Source organism: Emys orbicularis, chromosome 9, assembly GCF_028017835.1.
Source record: "Emys orbicularis isolate rEmyOrb1 chromosome 9, rEmyOrb1.hap1, whole genome shotgun sequence".
NCBI lineage: Eukaryota > Metazoa > Chordata > Testudines > Emydidae > Emys > Emys orbicularis.
Genome location: NC_088691.1, coordinates 12,996,877 through 13,017,383, shown reverse-complemented (window position 1 = coordinate 13,017,383; position 20,507 = coordinate 12,996,877). Strand labels below are relative to the sequence as shown.

Below are 20,507 nucleotides of genomic sequence, written 5' to 3'. Positions count from 1 at the left end.
CCACGTTAAACACAGTAAAGGTTGTGAAGTTAAACATTTAATCCAATACCTGGCGCATAACCACCAGATATTTATGTATGAATTGAAGCCAAAAACACTAAAAGGTGAACTACTCATGCAACACAGCGTTATTTATAGAGTGCAACATTCTCTTACAAAGGTTAAAAGTACAGACAAGTTCATGCCATTTTCTGGGAAGGCATTATGTACAATGTCAAAAAGAATGCCCTTGCTTAATTGGAAGTAAAAAAGGCACCACAGCTTTCTGCTCTCTTTCTAGAAGCAGGATGTGTATTAAAGAGAAAATGAGTAAAGATACCTGATAACTATCTTCTGTGGCAAAAGTAACAGGCTTAGTGGGGCATCATGCATTTCATAAATTGCTTCAGTAACTTCCCAGCCATCAAAAACCATTGTCTTATCTTAAGATTAAAGTCAATAATAAACCTATAACGTGTTAATCACCAGAAATTATGCAATAGTACTTTGGAGTGATTCATATTTCTTTGGAAAACAAAGTTTCAACAAAACATGCCCAAGAAGAAGATAAGAAATCATTTTGGCTGGAGTTTTGTAATATACTGTGTGTGGCTGCACAGAAATCAGAATATACTAAAGGAAAAAAAAGTTCCAACAAAAATGAATTGTCCATGAAGGCTTTAACATTTTTAATAGCAATTTAACTTTCTAAAAGGACTATAAAGTGGATCTCTCTCTATCTATTAGGATAACAAGACTTACTTCAAAGCGATGAGCTGTCCCATCCGAAAGCTTCAGCAGCATTAAAATGGACGGTTGCAATGCACGGGCCAGTGAACTGAAATTATTTACATGATTAGTATTAAAATAGTACACATTTGCAACGCTATTATACAGCATTATAAGTTAACCCTTTCAGGTGTCCGAGAGAGGTCCCATATAGCTCACATGAATAATTTCCAAACATTTCAATCAAGCATTCACATTTGGCTGAGTAGGGAATTCAGAGGAACACAAATTAACAGAACTCTATCAAATTCACTTTCATGCTGAGGTAGCAGACTAAAAAAGGAGAAGGAGCTTTTAGATTTAAAAGGAAATGTATTCCAACTTGCAATCATTACAGATAATAAGCCAAAGTCAACCCTGGTATAATTCCACTGATTTCTACAGAGATACATTAGGGATGAAAATTGCCCAAATACTATTAGCAAAAAAGAACCCAGACCATCTTCACTAAGCAACAGTAGCCTAAATCCTTCCATTCCTCCTTTGCTCTAAACTGCAGCCCCAGCTGGGGAATCAAGCTTTCCTGGAGACTGTGCTAAGTTTGTGGCTTGCTATTTTATTCCAGAGTCTATTTGGTGACCAGAGGAGTGGGAAATGAGTCATCCCTGTGCTGCTTCCATCAGCGGATGTTGCCAAAGCCAGGTCAGGTACTGACAGGCATCAGAGCTGGAAGCCTGGGATCACTGTGCTTCCTCATCTCCTAAGCAGAGGCGATGGCCAGACGATAAACAAGAAATCCTGAGGGGGCAGGGAGTGGCAGGGTGACTGGAAAGGAAAATAAAGGAGAAGAATACAGAAAGTGGAAGACATACTGTTCCTGAGTTGTTTGGAAGGAATGGTGAGGCTATTATGGGGCCCTCAAGGCATTGAGGCTAAGGTTATTTATCTGCATGCCTTGCTCTATCTTAGAGAAAGAATTTGCAGTGTAGTGGCACCTGAGCGGAACTCTTTTGAACAGGGGTTCTCAATCTTTTTCTTTCGGAGGCCCCCCCAACATGCTATAAAAACTCCATGGCCCACCTGTGCCAAAACTACTGGTTTTCTGCATATAAAATCCAGGGCTGGTTTTAGGGGGTGGCAAGCTGGGCAATTGCCTCATGCCCCATGCAACAGGGGCCCCCGTGAAGCTAAGTTGCTCAAGCTTTGGCTTCAGCCCTGCGTGGCAGGGCTCAGGGCCCCAGGCTTCAGCCCCATGCGGTGGGGCTTTGGCTTTCTGCCCTGGGCCCCAGCAAGTCTAACGGCCCTGCTTGGGGACCCCCTGAAACCTGCTTGCGGCCCCCCAGGTGGCCCTGGGTCCCTGGTTGAGACCCACTGCTTTAGAACACACCTCAGGGCACTCCTTATTTGTAACTACCCTATCTGCTTTGTATAATTCAATTCAGCCAATGGCGAGTGCCCAACATCCTCCTCGCTCTGAGTTGGCTGCACAACTTGTAGTTGCAAGTTGCTTGGCTGCCAATAGTTTGCTGTATTTGTGGGTGCAGGGTAATGTCTCGAGCAGACAAATGTTGTGTGTTCTTTGGCTGAGTTTTGGCCAATATTGCCCATTTTGGGTTGCCACAGTGCACCAGACCCATGAGCCTCTCGGTTGGTAAAGGACATTAGTGAGACACCACGGCCACTGTTGGTGGTATGCCAGTGTCTCTTTGATTGAAGGTAAGGAGACAGCTTCTCAGGGATGCACTGGTGGGGCCACTACTAAAGAAATTGTCTTGAGCCCAACAATCTCAGCTACTGACTTGCATTGCATCTGCCTCTTTTGGGAAAGATTACCAAGACTTCCTCTTTTGGGAAAGATGGCCACGCAGCTACGCCAGTGTCTACAGACTCTATATTCCCTTCAGCCTGATCAATCTCGGTTCAGACCAGGTCTGAGAGACAGAAACCGCATGAGCAGTACTGATCACTCTCTTTTCCTGGCTCTGCCCAAAGACAATGTATCTACAGTGATTGCATAAGATGTGCCTTTGGCCTGGCTGATCATAAAGGGCTGTTCACAAGGCTGTGAGGTCCCTAGGAGGAGTGGACAACTATTCTGAAATGGATTCATTCCTATTCAGAAGAGGAATTCCAAGGGGTAATCATGGATGATTGTTTATCCACCCAAGAGCTCTCTCATGTAGGGTACTGCAAAGGTTCTGCTCTGTTGTCTTTCTTAGTCAATGTGTAAATTAGGCTGCAAGGAGGATTAGTAAGGAGACAAGAGCTGCTGTGTCTATAGTGTGCAGATGATATTCAGCTCCACTCTTCTCATTACAGTTGATCCCACCAATGAATCTGAAAGGATAACCAGACATCTAAAGGAGACTGGGGTTTGGAGGATGGTTGGCTGACTGAGGCTATGTCCAGGTGAGACAGAGATAATGTTAGAAAGTTGGGGGAAGCAGCCAAGTGAACTGGCTGGAGTTATCTCAGCTGCAATGTGTGATGGGGCCATGATCTGTAAATCAGGGATGCAGTTTAGACTAATGTTGGAGACGCAGGTAGTAGCTGTGTCCAAGAGCATTTTTTCCCCACCTGCTTGGTAAGGGGAGTGTGCTCTTCGGTTTCAAACATGGACCATGCTACACTTATCCATGCCTTTGTCACTTTGAGATAAAGACTGTTGTAATGCACTCTACTGAGGGCTACATTCTGACACCATTCAGGAACTTCAGCTAGTTCCAAAGGTGGAGGCCTGCTTACTAATAGTATATGCTGGAGCTCATAGCACTGCTGCTCCGAGAGCTGCACGGGTTGCCTGTGGGCTTCCCAATGAAAGTCAAGGTGGCAGTCTTGGGTTTTAAGGCCCAGGTTATCCGAGGGACTGCCTCTCCCCTTGGACCATACACACACAGTTGCAGTCAGTGGCGGCACTAGAAATGGAACTCCTCTGATACAAAAGAAAAGGGACGCTTCATTTTACTTTCATGCTTGGCCTGCTGGAGTCCAGCTTCATCCACCTTCTCCACAGGCTACAAAGCTCATCTTCCTTTGTGGTGTTTGGGGAGGAGACAGGATGTGGTTAGCTGTTATATGGTGTAATTACATAGTGGGACTGGATTGGGTTACAATTATGGGCCGCTGGCAAGGCACTAATTAAGATTATTATTGTGCATTTTAAAATATTGGAAGGGTGTCACAGAGCTTGGGAGGGGAGCTTCTAGCATGCATGTTTTAGAAATCTAAACAAACAGAAGGCATAAAAATGCATGACTGTATTAACAAATGATGCAAGCATTTCCAACAGACTGATTTTATGTAACAGTAGCCTTGTATATAATCTGATTTGTGTGTTACTCAAGGTTATCTCCATACAGTACCATTTAACACTGCATGCAAATCTCACAGTGAGACACATTTTAGCATTGAGAAGTGGATTTAAAGTGCAATTAAAGTTTAGAGTTGGAAAACCCTTTCACTGGTCCCGCAGACTTTTATTTCTTACCTTGTGGATATAGCCACATCCACTCTCCACTTAATGTCATTAACACTTGGCAGCTTATTTCCTTGTTTCATAGTTGTGGCTCCAACAACAGGACGCCTGGAAGATAAACCGGGAAGGGAAATTATGAAGCACACATGTAAGGCAAAAATCTAAAGGGAAAAAAATATGCCTCAGTACAAACACATTTCCCCTCTGCGTCTAGCATCATTCAGAGCACTCTGAACAAATTAAGGTTTTGTAAAGGGGCTGCATCTTGTGCTCAGACTACACACATGCTTCTCGCCTTTTGCTGCACTTTTCAACAGATAATTTATCGAACTACTGTGTGTAATTTCAGTAAACTGAGGTCACAGTAATGATCTGTCAAAGGGTTATGGTAGAGACCTGAGTGTTGAAATTGGAATCAGAATAATATATAAGTCAGTGATGCACTATTAACAACTAGGGTCCTTCTGCCAATATACCTTTATCTCCATGTGAGGCCAGCACTAGCAAGTAAAAAAGGAAAAAGAGGGTTTAAACACAGAAATTAAGATGTGCCAACACCCTCCTCCCCAACTGCCCTCCCCTCAGCAAACACATACAGCACTGCTGCAGCAGAGCACGCCTAGTGTCAATTAATATCGAGTTTAAAAAAAAAAAAAAAAAGATAACGTTAACATCAGGGAGCCGTCTGAAGCGTGCAGTAAAATGTCATCCCTGGATCCTTGTTAGAGTATGTAAAGTGGATTGGATTAGAGTTCCTTATGTAATGCTCAGTCACAGCAAGCCCCGACATGGCTTTTATGATTTTGTCTAGTCTAATAAATGAAAGTTTTGGCTTCTTACACATCGTATTGTGTAGCAAGAATCACACATGCTGGGTTTAAGTGTATTTCTATGAGAAAATGCAGTTGACGGTGATTAAACTTCAGATGCCTGGCAGTCTTTAAAATTTTAATAGCATCTTAAACTCAAAGTAAGTAAACAAGCCAAATCTGATACAAAGACACAACAGGCATCCATTTTTAGATGTACTCACAAACTATCTCCAGAATAAGGTCATTCAGTGGTCTGCTGGGGAGACAGTCTGAACTTCGTGTTACTCACCCTTTTTTTTTTTTTTTTTGCTAAGCTTCTTGTGCCAGGGTAAGTTATTTATGGTACATTTCAAAGCTACTCCAACCAAGGGCTGGATGATGCTTCACATAATCTAATTACATACTTTATTTCAGAAGAGATTCCTCTTTTCACAAACGAGGATACATTCGCTCAATAGTCTAATGGCTATCCCTACTCAGATCCAGGCATACCGTTTCCTTGGTGTCTGCTTATAATTTGTCCAGAGAAATTAGCAGACAAAGGTGTGTAACACGGACAACCTAAGGTAGTATGATGTTCTCGTGTAGAGCAAAGGCAAAAAAAACCACAACCCCCACCCCCCCACAAGTTATTTTCAGAACTGAGAGGCATCCCTGGTAGTGTGGACAAAAACAAGAGCAGAGGAAATAGATCATCTGGCTCTTGCCCATAGTCAGCCTGTGGATAAGAAGTAGGTCAACACAGCAGGGTGCCACTACGAGGAGTCAGAGCCTAGAAATGGGCATTAGCAGAATCCTGACAGGATTAAATATTATAAACATGCCTTCCCCTCAATGGCGAGCTGCTGCAGGGCATCGTTTGTAGGGAGATCACCTCAAAAATATCCATGCTGCAATTTGCTGCCTTTGTACGTGCTAATGTCAGTCAGTGGAAGACACTTCAATTAGGCAGGAGGGTCTTGGGGGAAGAGGTGGAATAAGAAGTCTTCTTCCATTTTCTAGGTTGCGGGTGGTTGGCGTTAAAGGTCCATAGTGCAAACAAGTGTGATGAGACTTAGCGTCAGACTCTTACTTAGAAGTCACAAAAACTCTGTGGCCAAAGTTTAGACCAGGGGTCTCAAACTCAATTTACCTTAGGGCCAGTGCCAGTCCTCAAATCCTCCCAGCCCCCCAACACTCCGCCCCCCACTTGCCTAAGGCTCTGGGAGGGAGTTTGGGTGGGGGAGGAGGTGCAGGCTCTGGGATGGAGTTTGGGTGCTGGGTGCAGGCTCTGGGCTGGGGCAGGGGCTGGGGGTGGGGTTGCAGGCTCTGGGAGGGAGGAGGGGGGGAAAGCTCTGGGAGGGAGTTTGGGGGCTGGGTGTGTGTGTGGGGAGGGGGTGCAGGCTCTGGGAAGGAGTTTGGGGGTGGTAGGGGATATGTGGGAGGGGGTGCGGTGCTTACCTGGGGCTCCAGGGCAGGGCGGGACAGAGGGCCTCAGCACGCTGCTGCCCCCAGGCACTGCCCCTGCAGCTTCCCATTGGCCACAGGGGCGCTCGGGGCGGGGGCAGCATGCGGAGGCACAGTCCCGCCCCTACCTGGGGCCGCAGGGCGGGGCCAGCAGCCACTGGAGTGAGCAGGCAGATGCCACTCAGCTCTGCTGCGCTGCCGGGGCCCTGGGTCGGGGGAGAGTGCCCGGGGGTGGCAGGTGGGGCCAAGGGAGAGACCAGGCCCCAAAACTGCTGGAGCCCCCCGGACTACACTGGGGAGGTTCGCGGGCTGCAGATGGCCTGCGGGACGGGAGTTTGAGACCCCTGGTTTAGACCTTTAGTTTGGTGCTGAACTGACAGGTATAAACTTCTCTTTACAAGGTAGTTTCATTTTCAGTCAACACTTTCTTAACCCTCTCCACCCATACAAATGCAGCTGGAAACGGAAAATCAATGCATGAGAACACAGCAAGGATGGTAGAAACTCAGCAGCCAAAGTGAAAAGAAATGGGATGTTGGTGATAGGAAAAGAGGAGTTTATTTACACTGCAAAACATAAGACACCTTTGACTTCACAGAGTCTTCACTGCACCTGCTGAGTCTCGTGTCTTCAAAAGCACTTTAATTAAATAAAATTTGTTTGGGGGTAAAGAGTGTCCATCAGTGACCCCATGTATTCTCCGCACGCAACGCTTCACACAGAACTGTTTAGAAGCAGTGTGAGTGAAGGAACAGTGGGCAAACTGGGATGCACCACATTATACTTGGGACATAATGATATTCATGGGGACCTAAATGAGTGTGTCAGAGTACCCTAAGCAAAATGCATTGCAGCAGAAGAGCATCTGGAATGAACTCCAGGATTGGATGCAGTAACTGAACTACCAATGTCAAAATTAATGACAAACCAATTCCAGACATAGCAGTATTCGCCTAAAAGGAATGTATGAAAATTCAATTGCATAACAAGAGCACACGAATCAGTGACACACACAGAACCATGGGACCCACTCTAAGCAATGATCTGACAATACAGTAATCTGGATTAAAATTAAATTGTACTAAATTTATTGTAGGTATTAAAAGTTGGAGAATCTAGAGTAATCCCTTTCAAAAAGCAGCTTTAATTTCTCGCAGTTTATCTGATGGTGTCTATCAGACATGCTGCTCTTCTCCCTTTATCTACACAGCTTGACATATCTGAAGCTATGGTGATATAAAGAGAAATACCATTTTTAATTTTGCAGAGTTTTGGAACTGTCATTTAAGATGCAAAATTACATGGATAGGCCAGAATGCCTGGAAAACCATAAAAATAAGAGGTTAAATGTTTATTTGAAATGGATTCCTCTGGGATATCTAGTTCATATGAGTTCTGAATCAAAAAATCTAATAGGTCTCACTCCAGTGGTCAGGTACTTAGAACGACTGTACATACATTTATAATTCATTAAAAAAAAAAAGTAGAATTAGGTGTTAGCTCATGCAGCAGATTCACATGGAAATGATACATGGTCCTACAAGTCCCTCTGTTCTGGTTCTTAAACATGAAACCAGATTACATTGGATAATCACAGCTGGAGTTAACTCTTCTGAAATTAAAAAAGCTAAATTCTCTAACACAATAGTGGCCTGGATGAAAATACATAATTCATGCACATTCTACCCTCCCTTCAAATGTCTCTCTCCATCACCAACGTTTCACTTGGCACCTATGAACTCTGCATTCTTACACCTACCGTGGTGTAATTCAGAAAGAAAATTACAGAAAGGAAGAAAGAGGAGTAAAATGTATACCTGCTCCCAAGAAATCTGTACTTTGAGCAAAGAGCCGAAACAAGGAAAATTAATAATATTTTGAACTTCTGTAGCATCATTCATCCATTTGCTTGGGGTAAAAACAACAACCAAGAACAAGGAGAAAAGAATTATATCAATAACAATGCTGGGCTTGATTCTCACAGGTGCTGAGTGCCTTCAACTCTCGGTGAGGAACACATGCAAGATCAAGCCATTTATAAATATGGTGAGAGATAAAGTAAGAGTAGAGGATCCATCTGGGAGAAAGGACCCCCTAGTGAGGGAGAAAAATAGTCTGCTCTAATCCTCCTTGATTTGATGTAGCACACTAATCTATTAAGCTATCAGGTAAATGAATTCTGACTAGTGCATCACCAGCTATTAACCCTTCTAGAGTATCATCAAATCACCTGGATTGAATTCTCAAATCAATTTTACAATCAGGCTGGATGACTGAACTCGATCTAGGAAAGTCTCTAACAATTACAGCACAGCATATGGCATGGCACATGTGGTTAGACTGTCAATGAAGCATGCTAATGAAAATGCTCTGTATAATGCAAGTTATAGAAAACTTAATGATGATGAATAATCACAGAAGTGTAGGACTGGAAGGGACCTCAATAGGTCATCTAGTTCAGACCCCAGCACTCATGGCAGGACTAAGTAACAACTAGCTCATTCCTGATAGATGTTTGTCTAACCCAGTGGTGGCCAACCCATAGCCAGCGGGCCGCATACAGCCCAAATAGTACACAGCTGTGACCCAGCTGTGTGCTAAAAAATATCCGGGTCCCAGCTGCCTGGCCCTGCGTGTGGCAGGGTACAGGTCTGGGTCCTGGCTGCCCGCCCCCCACTGGTCTAACCTGTTCTTAAAAATCTCCAATGAAGGGATTCCACAACCTTCCTAGACAATTTGTTCCAGTGCTTAACCATCTTAACAGGAAGCTTTTGCTAATGTCCATACCTACACCTCCCTTGTTGCAATTTAAGCCCATTGCGTCTTGTCCTATCCTCAGAGGTTAAGGAGAACATTTTTTCACCCTCCTCCTTGTGACAACCTTTTATGTATTTGAAGAGTGTTATGTCCCCTCCTCAGTCTTCTCGTTTCCAAAGCAAACAAACACAGTTTTTTCAATCTTTCCTCATAGGTCATGTTTTGTAGACCTTTAATCATTTTTGTTGCTCTCCTCTGAACTTTCTCCAATTTGTCCATATCTTTCCTGAAATGTGGCGCCCAGAACTGGGAGTAAATAGAAAAATTGTTTCTTGTGTCTTGCTTACAACACGCCTGCTAATACATCCCAGAATGTTGTTTGCTTTTTTTGCAGTAGTATTACACCGTTGACTCATGTAGCTTGTGACTGACAATAACCCCCACATTCCTTTCCACAGTACTTCTTCCTGGACAGTCATTTCCCATTCTGTATGTGTGGAATTTGATTCTTCCTTCCTAAGTGAATACTTTGCATTTGTCCTTCTTGAATTTCATCCCATTTACTACAGACCATTTCTCCAGTTTGTTCAGATCATTTTGAATTTTAATCCCATCCTCCAAAGCACTTGCAACCGCTCTTAGCTTGGTATCATCTGCAAACTTTATAAGTGTACTCTCTATGCCATTATTTAAATAACTGAAGAAGATATTGAACAGAACTGGACCCAAGGACACATCCCTGAGGGATCCCACTCGATAAGCCTTTCCAGCTTGACTGTGAGCTACTGATAACTACTCTCTGGGAACGATTTTCCAGCACCCACCTTATAGTAGTTCCATCTAGGTTGTATTTCCCTAGTTTGTTTATGAGAAGATCATGCGAGATAGTATCAAAAGCCTTACTAAAGTCAAGTTATACCACATTTAACAGTTCCCCCTATCCATAAGGCTTGTTACCCTGTCAAAGATAGCTGTTATGTTGGTTTGACATGATTTCTACTGGACAAATTCATGTTCACTGTTACTTATTACCTTATTATCTTCTAGGTGTTTGATTGCTTGATTATTTGCTCCATTATCTTACCAGGTACTAAATGACTAGTCTGTAATTCCCCAGGGTTGTCCTTTCCCCCTTTTTATAGATTGGCACTATAGTTGCCCCTTTCCAATCCTCTGGAATCTCTCCCATCTTCCATGAGTTTTCAAAGATAATGGCTAATGGCTCAGATATCTCCTCATTCAGCTCCTTGAGTATTAAGATGTATTTCATCAGGCCATGCCAACTTGAAGACATCTAACCTGAGTAAGTAATTTTTAACTTGTTCTTTCCCTACTTTAGCCTCAGATTTTGCCTCATTTTCACAGGAATTCTCTACGTTAGATGTCTGATCGCTACTAATCTTTTTGGTGAAAATGAACAAAAAAAGGCATTTAGGACTTCTGCGATTTCCACATTTCCTCTTACTGTCTTTCCCCCCTCATTGGGTAACAGGCCTACCCTGTCCTTGGTCTTCCTCTTGATTCTAATATATTTGTAGAATGTTTTCTTTTTACCCTTTGTGTCTCTAGCTAGTTTAATTTCATTTTGTGCCTTGGCCTTACTAATTTTGTCCCTACATGCTTGACTGAATTTTGTCTGTACATACATAATATCTAACTCTTACATAGCATTTCCATCTGTTGGTGAAAGTATCATTATCCCCATCTTACACATAGGGAAACTGAGGGACACACCCAAAATCATTCTGAATTTCCCAAAGAAACTGCTGGTCTCCACTGCACCTGACTACTACTACTGGAATTCTGTGCCACTGCGCAATGCAGAATTTGCGCAGAATTAATGTTCCCTGCAGAATTTTATATTTTATATTTTTATGCAAAATTTGTGATTTCCAGCGAAATGCTTCCTTTTTCCAGTTTTGCGTGTTTCAAATGTATTAGTTACGTATACACATTACGTCTCTATGTGCACATGAGCCTGAACACATCCCCCTCTGCTCCCATCTATCACTGAACGCCCCAGCACTCCTGCCTGCACCTGGCATGGGGCATGCATACCACCTCTGGAGATGAAGGGGGGTTGGCTGGCAAACCATGTACAAGACCCAAGCCACACAAACACCCCCTCTCCCTCCACACACTCACTCTTACACACACACACACACACACACTTCGCTGGGTCTCTCTTCTCCATGCTAACTGCCCGCTATCCTATAACAAAACTCACCAGCCCCCCTCCCATTACGGTGGTGTGACCCAAAAACCTTACAATACACATAGAAGCTTGAACTTGGACAAGACATGACAGACAGACACAAAACAGTCCTTTAGGACGCTAGTGCCCTTTTAGACCAGGTCATTACAATACTTTTGTATAACCTATTTTTGTATAATATTTAATTTCACTGAAACAGAACATAAGTGTCACCAAAATACATCAAGTTCTGTATTAATATGTCTAGTAGAGAATCTATTTGCCAAAAAACATTTCCTGATTTTTTGTTGTTGTCTGTATTGTTACAGACATACTTGCTGATGGGTATTTTGAAATAAATTACCAAAAGAATTGAAACTGGTGTGATTATATTGTATTTTGACAAAATATGCAGAATTTTTAAATATTGTGTACAGTATTTTTAATTTTTTGGTGCAGAAATCCCCAGGAATACCTGACACAATCTGGGATTTCACCACTTGCCTTCTGTTGCAGATATACTAGTTGAAATTTTCAAGGCAGTTCAAGAGATTCAGCTACACGTCCTCTATCCAAGCAGTGCAAGAACTGTGGCTAAATTCCCTGCACTATTTTCAAAATCTCAACCATTATTTTAATTGTCCATAGACATGCATGTATTCATCATCATGGAACAGTGCATAAAAGTAAATATGACCCCTGATTCACAGAGCTTACAATGCAAATCATGTTGAGCAAAAGACAAACTACATAGACTGAAGATTGAATCTTCACGGGGAAGGTCAGGGATTTGTGCCTTGAGAAAGGATTTAAATGTGGCAAGAGAAGCTACTTGCTGCACAGAGGTATACTCTGGAACTGACAGTCACTTTACATAGAATCAGAGTTGTAGGGTGAAATCCTGGACCCTACTTCATTGGGACCAGGTTATCACCCACGATCCTTTAGACCAGTGGCTTTCAACCTGTGGTCTGTGGACCCTTGTGTGTCTGCAGACTATGTCTAAGGGGCCTGCAAAAGGTTGTCATTACCATAGCACAGTGGTTTTCAATCACATCTAAGATTTCCAAAGGGGTCAGCACCTCCACTTGAAATTTTGTAGGGGTCCACAAATGAAAAAAGGTTGAAAATCACTGCTTTAGACTTCTGATAAGAGCATGTAAATTGATTTATAAAATTACGAACCTGTTACCAAAGACCACACTAGCAAAGTCCATGATGAACTCTTCTGGTATCCTTAAAGAAAAGGTCAACAATATAAGAGAAATATATAAGTGTTCTGTAACCACAGATTCACACCCCTCTCTCTCCAAGTTATATAAACCATTATATAATTCAAAACACATAGTTTTATCAACATTTTACATTTTTTCCTCAGTTAGAACTACCATCAGATTTTAAGCAATCACTTAAGTTCAGTCAAATTGAGAGGAACACAGCCTAGCAGGATTCCACTGCCTTTTATAGCAGGGGTCTTAGGAACTCCCTTTCACCTTTCCCTCCTTCCTTGGATAGCCTTTATTCTCTAAAGCAAATGGTTAGATACATCAAGTGTGAATTTCAAAGGTGCTCAGCCCTGACCTAACTGCTCTCAGGGACGTCAATTGGCGTTTTACCAGTGACTTTAATGGGAGCAGAATTAGGCCAATGCTAGGTGCTTTGGAGAATCCCAACCAACACTTTCTGATTTTACTTCCATCATAAAGTTCAGGGGAAAGAGAAGGAAAATATTTGCAAAGAATGGCACCGCAGAACGATGTGGAAATCTCTGGAATAGCTCAGAGCTCTTATTAAAAAAGCCACGTTACATGGAATGTGCAATATTATTAATAATTCACATAATGTCTTAACGCACACAGCAATCGAAGATCAGAAAAGAAAAGGAAAGGTCCCTGGCCTGAATGGCTTATTGGTTATAGGTGAGATAGGAACAAAGACGAACAAGGTAAGAATTTACACAGAGTGGGGTGTGGCCATTAGATCTTGAATGCTTAATGGTAAAGGTGGATTTTAAATAGCTTCTTGAAGGGGAAGTTTAATTTACATTAGTGGGGAGGGTATTCCAGGCATATGGAAACACATGGAAGGCGGCACAGAGAGGGAAGTGGGCAAGAGGCACAGAGGAGTGCTTTTCTGGCTGTGTGCACATCTCCTTCTCCATGAAAGGCAATGGGGTCCTACAATACAAACACTGTCTGTATTATCTGGGCAAGCTTTTTACCTGAAACACCCCAGCAAGGAACAAGGTTCTATATGGCAAACAACTCTTCCTGGCTTCTCCTCTGTAAGGGCTGAACAAAGGGGACGTAATGGTACTTCTCAATGCACTGTGTTTATTGTCCTGGTGTGGATTACTCAAACACATAAGAAGTACTAATACCACCTTTGCCACTGCATTATTTTTGCAATTCAGAATATGTTTTCAGGAAACCAACAATGTGCAGACATTGTCCCTGGCTCAAGCAGCTTACATTTTAGTCCAGTCACAGAAGGAAGAGATCAGACAAACAGTGTTGAACTAGAGACGGTGTAAGTATCCAGCAGTGATCATTTTTCAAAGGATTTGTTGAAAAGAATGTTTCAAGGAGGGATCTGTGGGACGAGGAGCAGGCTGTGAGGACACCCTTGTCCAGTGTTACTGGACCAGGTGCTGGCCAGCGCTACAAAACTACTAAGTATGCAGAGAAAAATATTCCTGGCAGTGGTCACAGACTCACTCCCACTGGCTCAGCAGCTTCTGTTTTGCTAAATGAAAGGTGAATTTGAGAGACTGCTATTCTCTCTGCTGATGAAAGTGCATGCCTGGAGATAACCTGCGTGTTGTGATGCTGGATGACAACTAGAGAGACAATCAACAGTGATGTAATCAATCCTAAGTGGGTTTGCCCTCCCTGCCTCCTTTTCCACTAGATCTATTGAGGCAGGGGTAAGGAACTAAAGACCATAAAAGCAGCTGAGAGTTACAGGACCTTTGCCTGTCTGATTCCAGCCAAAACAGTTTTCAGCCTCACTGAAGGGAATGGTAAAGACTATGGGGAAGGCGAAAGCAAGGATATGACTCAAGCCCATAACTTCTGGAGGAGAAATGACAGACAACTTGCTGTCTCTCTGCTCTGGCCAAATTCTGGCAGCATCGATAGAAGAGGGCTATTGCTCAGCCAGGTACATGTGTACCTCATGCATGTGGTTGTGGTGCCAATGAGAAATCTTGGCCAATGACCCACGCCAGTTGATGCCCATGGAGATATTTCTTTGGTTAATTAATACATCCCTGGGGCAGTGAGCGTGTGCTTTGCCTCCAGCTCAGATATGCTGTGCAACAATATCAATGTCATTTCCCGTAAGAATCACTGAAGTTGTGAAAAGAGCCAACACACCTAAAACATAACTTTCAAAATCTCTCTGCACGCCCTTGTGACCAGAAAGACACTATTTGCTCATTTAAAAATCTAGCCTCAAGGTGAGCAGAGACAATGATTTAAAGAAAAAAAAATCATTCCGAGATGAAAATGTTAGAAGACATCTCCCCTTAAGTTAATTAGACTCTCCCGAGGGTACCAGAGAAGACTACCAGTGTAAACTTCTAGGTCTGAGAGCAGCATGAATGTACAGGGAAGTGAACTTTTATGGCTACGCCAGCCACATTAACAGCAGCAATGAGGCATGTGTATTGTCACTCTTATGTACTTTCTTCTTCTAGTAATCCAGGCCAATCCTGTAACAAGAGTCACCTAGGCTGAGTAATGAAGACCTTCCTGTGGGGAAAAGTGTTGGTAACAACATGATTAATCTATTAGTGGGAGGGAAAAAAAACCCATACAAGTGTGAGGCAATGGCACTGTGGTCAAGTGGCAAGAGCAGGGGACTGGATATCAGGAGTCCTGGATTCTATTTCCAACTCTAACACTGACTTGTGCTTTGGAAAGTTTCATTTCTCAACCCCAATTTCCTCTGTACAACAGGGATAATATTTACCTACTCACAGGTGGCATGGAGGTTTTAGAGAGTTCTGTGGCACCTTTAAGACTAACAGATGTATTGGAGCATAAGCTTTCGTGGGTGAATACCCACTTCATCAGACGCATGTTTAGGACTCTCTGTTGCTTTTTACAGATCCAGACTAACACGGCTACCCCTCTGATACATGGGAGTTTTATTATTTCTTGAGCACATGAATGCACTGCTTAATGTCCAACACAGAGAAGACAAGGCTCCTGCCTCATTCTAGGCAACCAAGTTCTGACCCAGTACACCAGATGTTCAAGGACTGGAAAGTCAAATATCCAAGTGGTGCAGATTTATTTAAAAAAATGGGTTCGTGTTGAAGGGGCTTCTTAGAAAAATGCAAAGGAGGCAGGGCAATTCATTGACCTAGATGAAGAGGGAGACTGTCCCAAGCAGTAGGGGTGGCATGGAAGGTGACACAAAGATGAAATGGGGACAGAGTACAAAGAGGAATGGGGTTAGGCAGGAGGCTTGGACGGAATGAGGGGATAACTGAGAGGTCGGCAGCCCCTGCTAGCGACTAGGATGTGATTGCCAACAACCTTGAGGAAAGTAGCTTTGGTGGAATGAAAGAGGCAGAAGCCAGAATGCCGAAGAACTAGGAGAGAGAATGTTTGTAAAATAATTTGAGATCCTGGCACAAAAGACACTACACAGATGCACAAAATATTAAAACAAACAATGCAGGGTACAGGTTGCGTTTTCTCTTATTTCTCCCCATTTCTGTGTTCAGCAACAAACCAGGAAGATCACTACTATGCAGTGAGGACTAGCATATAGTGCCTGAACTTCTATACAAAGATATTCTCTCTGGATAGACTGAAATGGATTTTGACTAAGTCTTTGTAACAAACATTGTGCTTTGCTGGCTAATTAGCACAAGCGATCACAGCTGAACAATGCACTAGGATTTCACGAGTGTTATATCACTGTCCTTTCAAAGCAAAAAGTAGGACAGTTCCTCAACTTCTGAAATGTTGTCATTGTCTCAGCAAACATACTAACAAAAACAAAATATTGCATGGCGGGTGTGTGCGCGCAGGTCACATTTGTATAACCTACATTAAGGACTAAATTGTGCCATCTCCCCAATGCGTGAAATTTACTGCATGAGTTCAATGCCAAATCATATCTTATACAACGCCTGAATATTTCTCCTGGCTTCACATGACCTTATTATCAAAGTATTACATGTAAATTACATCTGAACAGGACCATGTTACATTACACTCATCTCACACAGCTCAGTTGATATCATGGTAATAAACAAAGTGATAATCAAGCTTTTGGGGGGGAGGTGGGCAACGGATGGAAGGGGTGAGGCAAGGATGAAGTGGCAGGCTCGGCTCTTTGTTATCTTGCATTTGAAGGATGAAGTCAATCCCTTATAGAGTTCTCTCAGCAGGTTCATGGGTGTGATGCTATATTGATCACTCTGACATTTTAAAACAAACCTAACTTTGAAGAGCTTTTTTTTTTTAAAAGGTAGTGTTTGGTGAAAGCTTCTGGTCTGACAGCCCTGGAGCCTCAAACCTTCTATCTACAGAGCAGGTACAGCCCAGACAGCAATAACACAATTTCCTTTATGCCACACTCTTTGTGTGTCTCAGCCATGATCTGGAGAAAAGCTGGCTAGGATTGTGGCTGGTTTTACCTTCATGTTCAATCCTTGGAGTCTCAAGCGTGGACTGCCAATCATGGTGGTGCTTTTGTGATGGAGTTACTTGTTCACGGGGAACTGGACTGAGAACACCAGCTCATTTCACAAAGGCTGTCACTAGACAGTATCCACTTTTGGATTATACTGACCTGGGCTGGTTTTCAACTGGTGACCTAGAGGAGACTGGCTTGAGGAATTGGTAATGAGACATAGAGCTGCTCTCTCCCACAAAGAGCAATAACATTTAAAAAGTTGATTACAGCAGCCTGTTCCCCTACAGGGTAGCAGCTGTACAAAAACAGTTATAGTGAGCAATTTAGATGAAATAAATGGGCATACCTAAGCTCCTGAAGATCTTCCTTAAAAACCTACAAAGACAAGGAATGTGCAATTTACATACTGTGGACTTGAAAACTGGTTCCTCATTAAAAAGATATACATTTACAAGAACTAAAATAGTGGTTACTTGCTTGTTAGCGCCCCCCGCCCCCCAATTTTATTCCGTGCTAATAGTCCCGAGATGGTAAAATGGATGCTGGATAGGATTTCCAGACATGCCTAAGTGACTTAGGAGCAGAAGTCAACACTCAATGGGACGTGTGCTCCTAAATCACTTAGGTCTATCCATACTGCCCACCATTGGCAGCAGCATGTAGGGAATAGGTAGCTACCTGCTGCAGTGGAAGGCAAGCTGTGTCTACAGTGTGATGTGTAGCTACATGAATCAGTGAAAGGCTCTGGCAGCAGGACTCCTAAAAATAGCAATGTAGACGGGAGAGGCACTGCTTGGGCATGTAGAGAGCTGTGTAGTGTACTTACCCACAGGGTTCAGGCTTGTCTTTACTTGCCTAAGCAGTGCCTCACCACTGTTTATACACTAGATAGGGGATGTGCAGCGCATGTACTCTACACACCGCTGGAAGGAGTGTGTTGTGTAGACGTTCTCTTAGACACATTTGAAAACTCCACCCATTAGTTTTAAGAAAAACCTCTGTCATTCCACCTTTATTAAATCTACATGCTCTTCCTTTGGAATCATGTTGTGGTCTCTGAAAACACTTTAGGGGTGCCTGTTTAAACTATTAGAACAAAACAGAAGTTGCAAAAGATAAATTCTGACCACTAAAGAAACTTCATCACTGTAACAGTATGATGGGAGATCCCTCCCAACACCACCCTATGACAGAGAAAAAGAACATATTGACACAGAAGATGCCAGGAAGCTAAAAGCAGACACATTTAAAATAGAAAATGAGATTAGACAAAAAGGAAAAACATAAGTTAAAATAAAGCAAAAGATAAGGGAAACAAAATAAAATCATACAGAACAATGGGGGGAATTGAGGCAGAGAGATTAAGTGACTTGTCCAAATTCACATAGAACGTGTAGCAGAACCAGGAACAGAACTCAGGTCTTCTGACACTCAGTGCCGTATACTAACCATGCACTTATCTTTCCTCCAAGATACACATGCAAGGAAAAACAGGTGTGCAGCACAATTTCACAGGGTTTTTTCTAAACACACACACACACACACACACATATATATAGATAGTGTGGAAAAAAAGTTGATGGCAAAAGAAATTACAAATTATCAAAAAAAGAGAGACGGCTACAAAATGAAGACAAATAAAACAGACAAGCACAACCAGAATGCAAGCTGCTGAAGTAGAAAATGGATGCATGTAAATCTTTTCCATAAACTAAGCTTTTCCATAAACATCTGCAGAAGTATCTTGTAAATCTATACTTCAGGTCTTTTTAAAAACAGAACAACAAGATTAGTAGCAACAAATGCATTCCCAGCAGAGATCCTTCTACCAGTTTCACATGACCTTTTTGAGCTAAGCGACACCCCCCCGCATGGAGACGTTTATGCAGTAATTTGCAAGTGACACAACCTTAATTTATCAAGGCACCATGCACTCCTAGTACTTACTTCTTGTTTGAAAGTCGATAAGGGAAGCCGCAGGGCCTCTCTGAGAAGAGTATACATGCCAGCGATGAGGGAAGTGAGCTGGTCTTCTGACAGATCAACGCTTTCTGCAATCGCCCTCACAGATTCTTTGCAATCTTTTCCTTCCAATGCACTAACAACAACTGCAAAGAAACCAACAGGATACTCCTTTAAAATGGGGAAAGTGCGATGTGTGCGTGCACATCCAAGCAAAATTATGGAAATATTTGTGTGTATGAGGAGGCTGGTGTTTTCCCCTGGTATTAATATATCACTCCATGTCTTTGTAAACACAACTGATTGTTCACCAGGTCTGTTGTGCAACAACATTTTGCACACAAAGCTCGAGTTGATGGAATAAGAGTTACGGTTTAAAGTGGAACTGTCAGCAGCAGTGGGTGAGTTTGATTCACTCAGGGAACTGGAAATGGGATACAAACGCTTTCATCATTATGTACTCATGGGGGAATTCTGCACCACTGCGCATGCACAGAATTTATGTTCCCCGCACAAAAATGACTTTCTGACAGGGATGCCACAAGAGCGGTCATGTGACCCTCCCCAGCAGTATGCTTTGGGTGCCCAGGGCAGCTGGCAGAGAGGTAAATCACTGTGGGGCAGAGGGCAGTACTGGGGAAGACCCAGCTGGTGGCACCTACCCTGCGCTGGGTTCAGCTGCTAGTTCCGGGTGGGCTGGATAGGATGGGACTTCCTCTTCCCCTGCACGGCATCCAGGGCCAGGTCAGACCCACCCCCAGATTTCTACCCGGGCTGCAGGAAGCGCTGCAAACTGTCCCCACTCCCTGCACCCATCACTCCTCAGCTACAGGGGGAGGGATCACTGTATGGGGAGCTGTTCCTCCATCCACCCAATCCCCGTGCATCCAGACTCCCTCATACCCAGACCCCCCCGCTGAGCCTCACACCCCATATCCAGAACCTCTCTGCCAAGCCCCACTCCCCCTGCACTTGGACCACCCTGATGAGCCACCTGCACCCCGATCCCCACTCCACTGGCCCCAACCAGCTGCATCTGGAGCCCCACCCACTGAGCCCCACTCTCCCAGCATCTGGACCCCCACTGATCCCCCCCTACAGAGCTCTATCCCCCCACATCCACCCCCTCCTCCACCGCTGAGCCTCAATCACCTTCACCTGGACCCCCCTGCAGAGTCCAATTACCATTGCAACCCCCCCAACAAGCCCCTGTGCATCCATATCCCCCCTCGCACCCGGATCCCCCACTGAGCCACCCACACCCAGATTGCCCCACACAGAACTCTCTCAACCCACACCTGGATCCCCCAATGCTAAGCCCCTCCACACTTGGATCCTGTCTTGCTGAGCCTGTCGGCCCACACCCGGTGCACCTGGCACGGAGGGGCAGGGCCCTGGGGTGTTTCTGGGGCAGGCTGGGTCCTTGCACTGTGTCAGGGTTGGGTGCAGCCTCATTGCTGAGTTCATGTCCTGGAGGGAGTTGGGGGGAGCTGCA

At 43.7% G+C, this 20,507-nt stretch overlaps 1 protein-coding gene across 1 annotated transcript in view; it reads right to left on the bottom strand.

Moving 5' to 3' along the window:
* Positions 1-20,507, bottom strand: part of COMMD5 (COMM domain containing 5) — a 32,427-nt gene that overhangs the window by 7,534 nt on the left and 4,386 nt on the right. The window contains exons 2-6 of the mRNA XM_065410956.1: positions 18,998-19,158; positions 17,397-17,425; positions 12,578-12,628; positions 4,196-4,291; positions 742-817 (exon numbers count right to left, since the gene is read on the bottom strand). Of these exons, the coding sequence (XP_065267028.1) occupies positions 742-817; positions 4,196-4,291; positions 12,578-12,628; positions 17,397-17,425; positions 18,998-19,158 (413 nt within the window). The remainder of the gene's footprint in view (positions 1-741; positions 818-4,195; positions 4,292-12,577; positions 12,629-17,396; positions 17,426-18,997; positions 19,159-20,507) is intronic.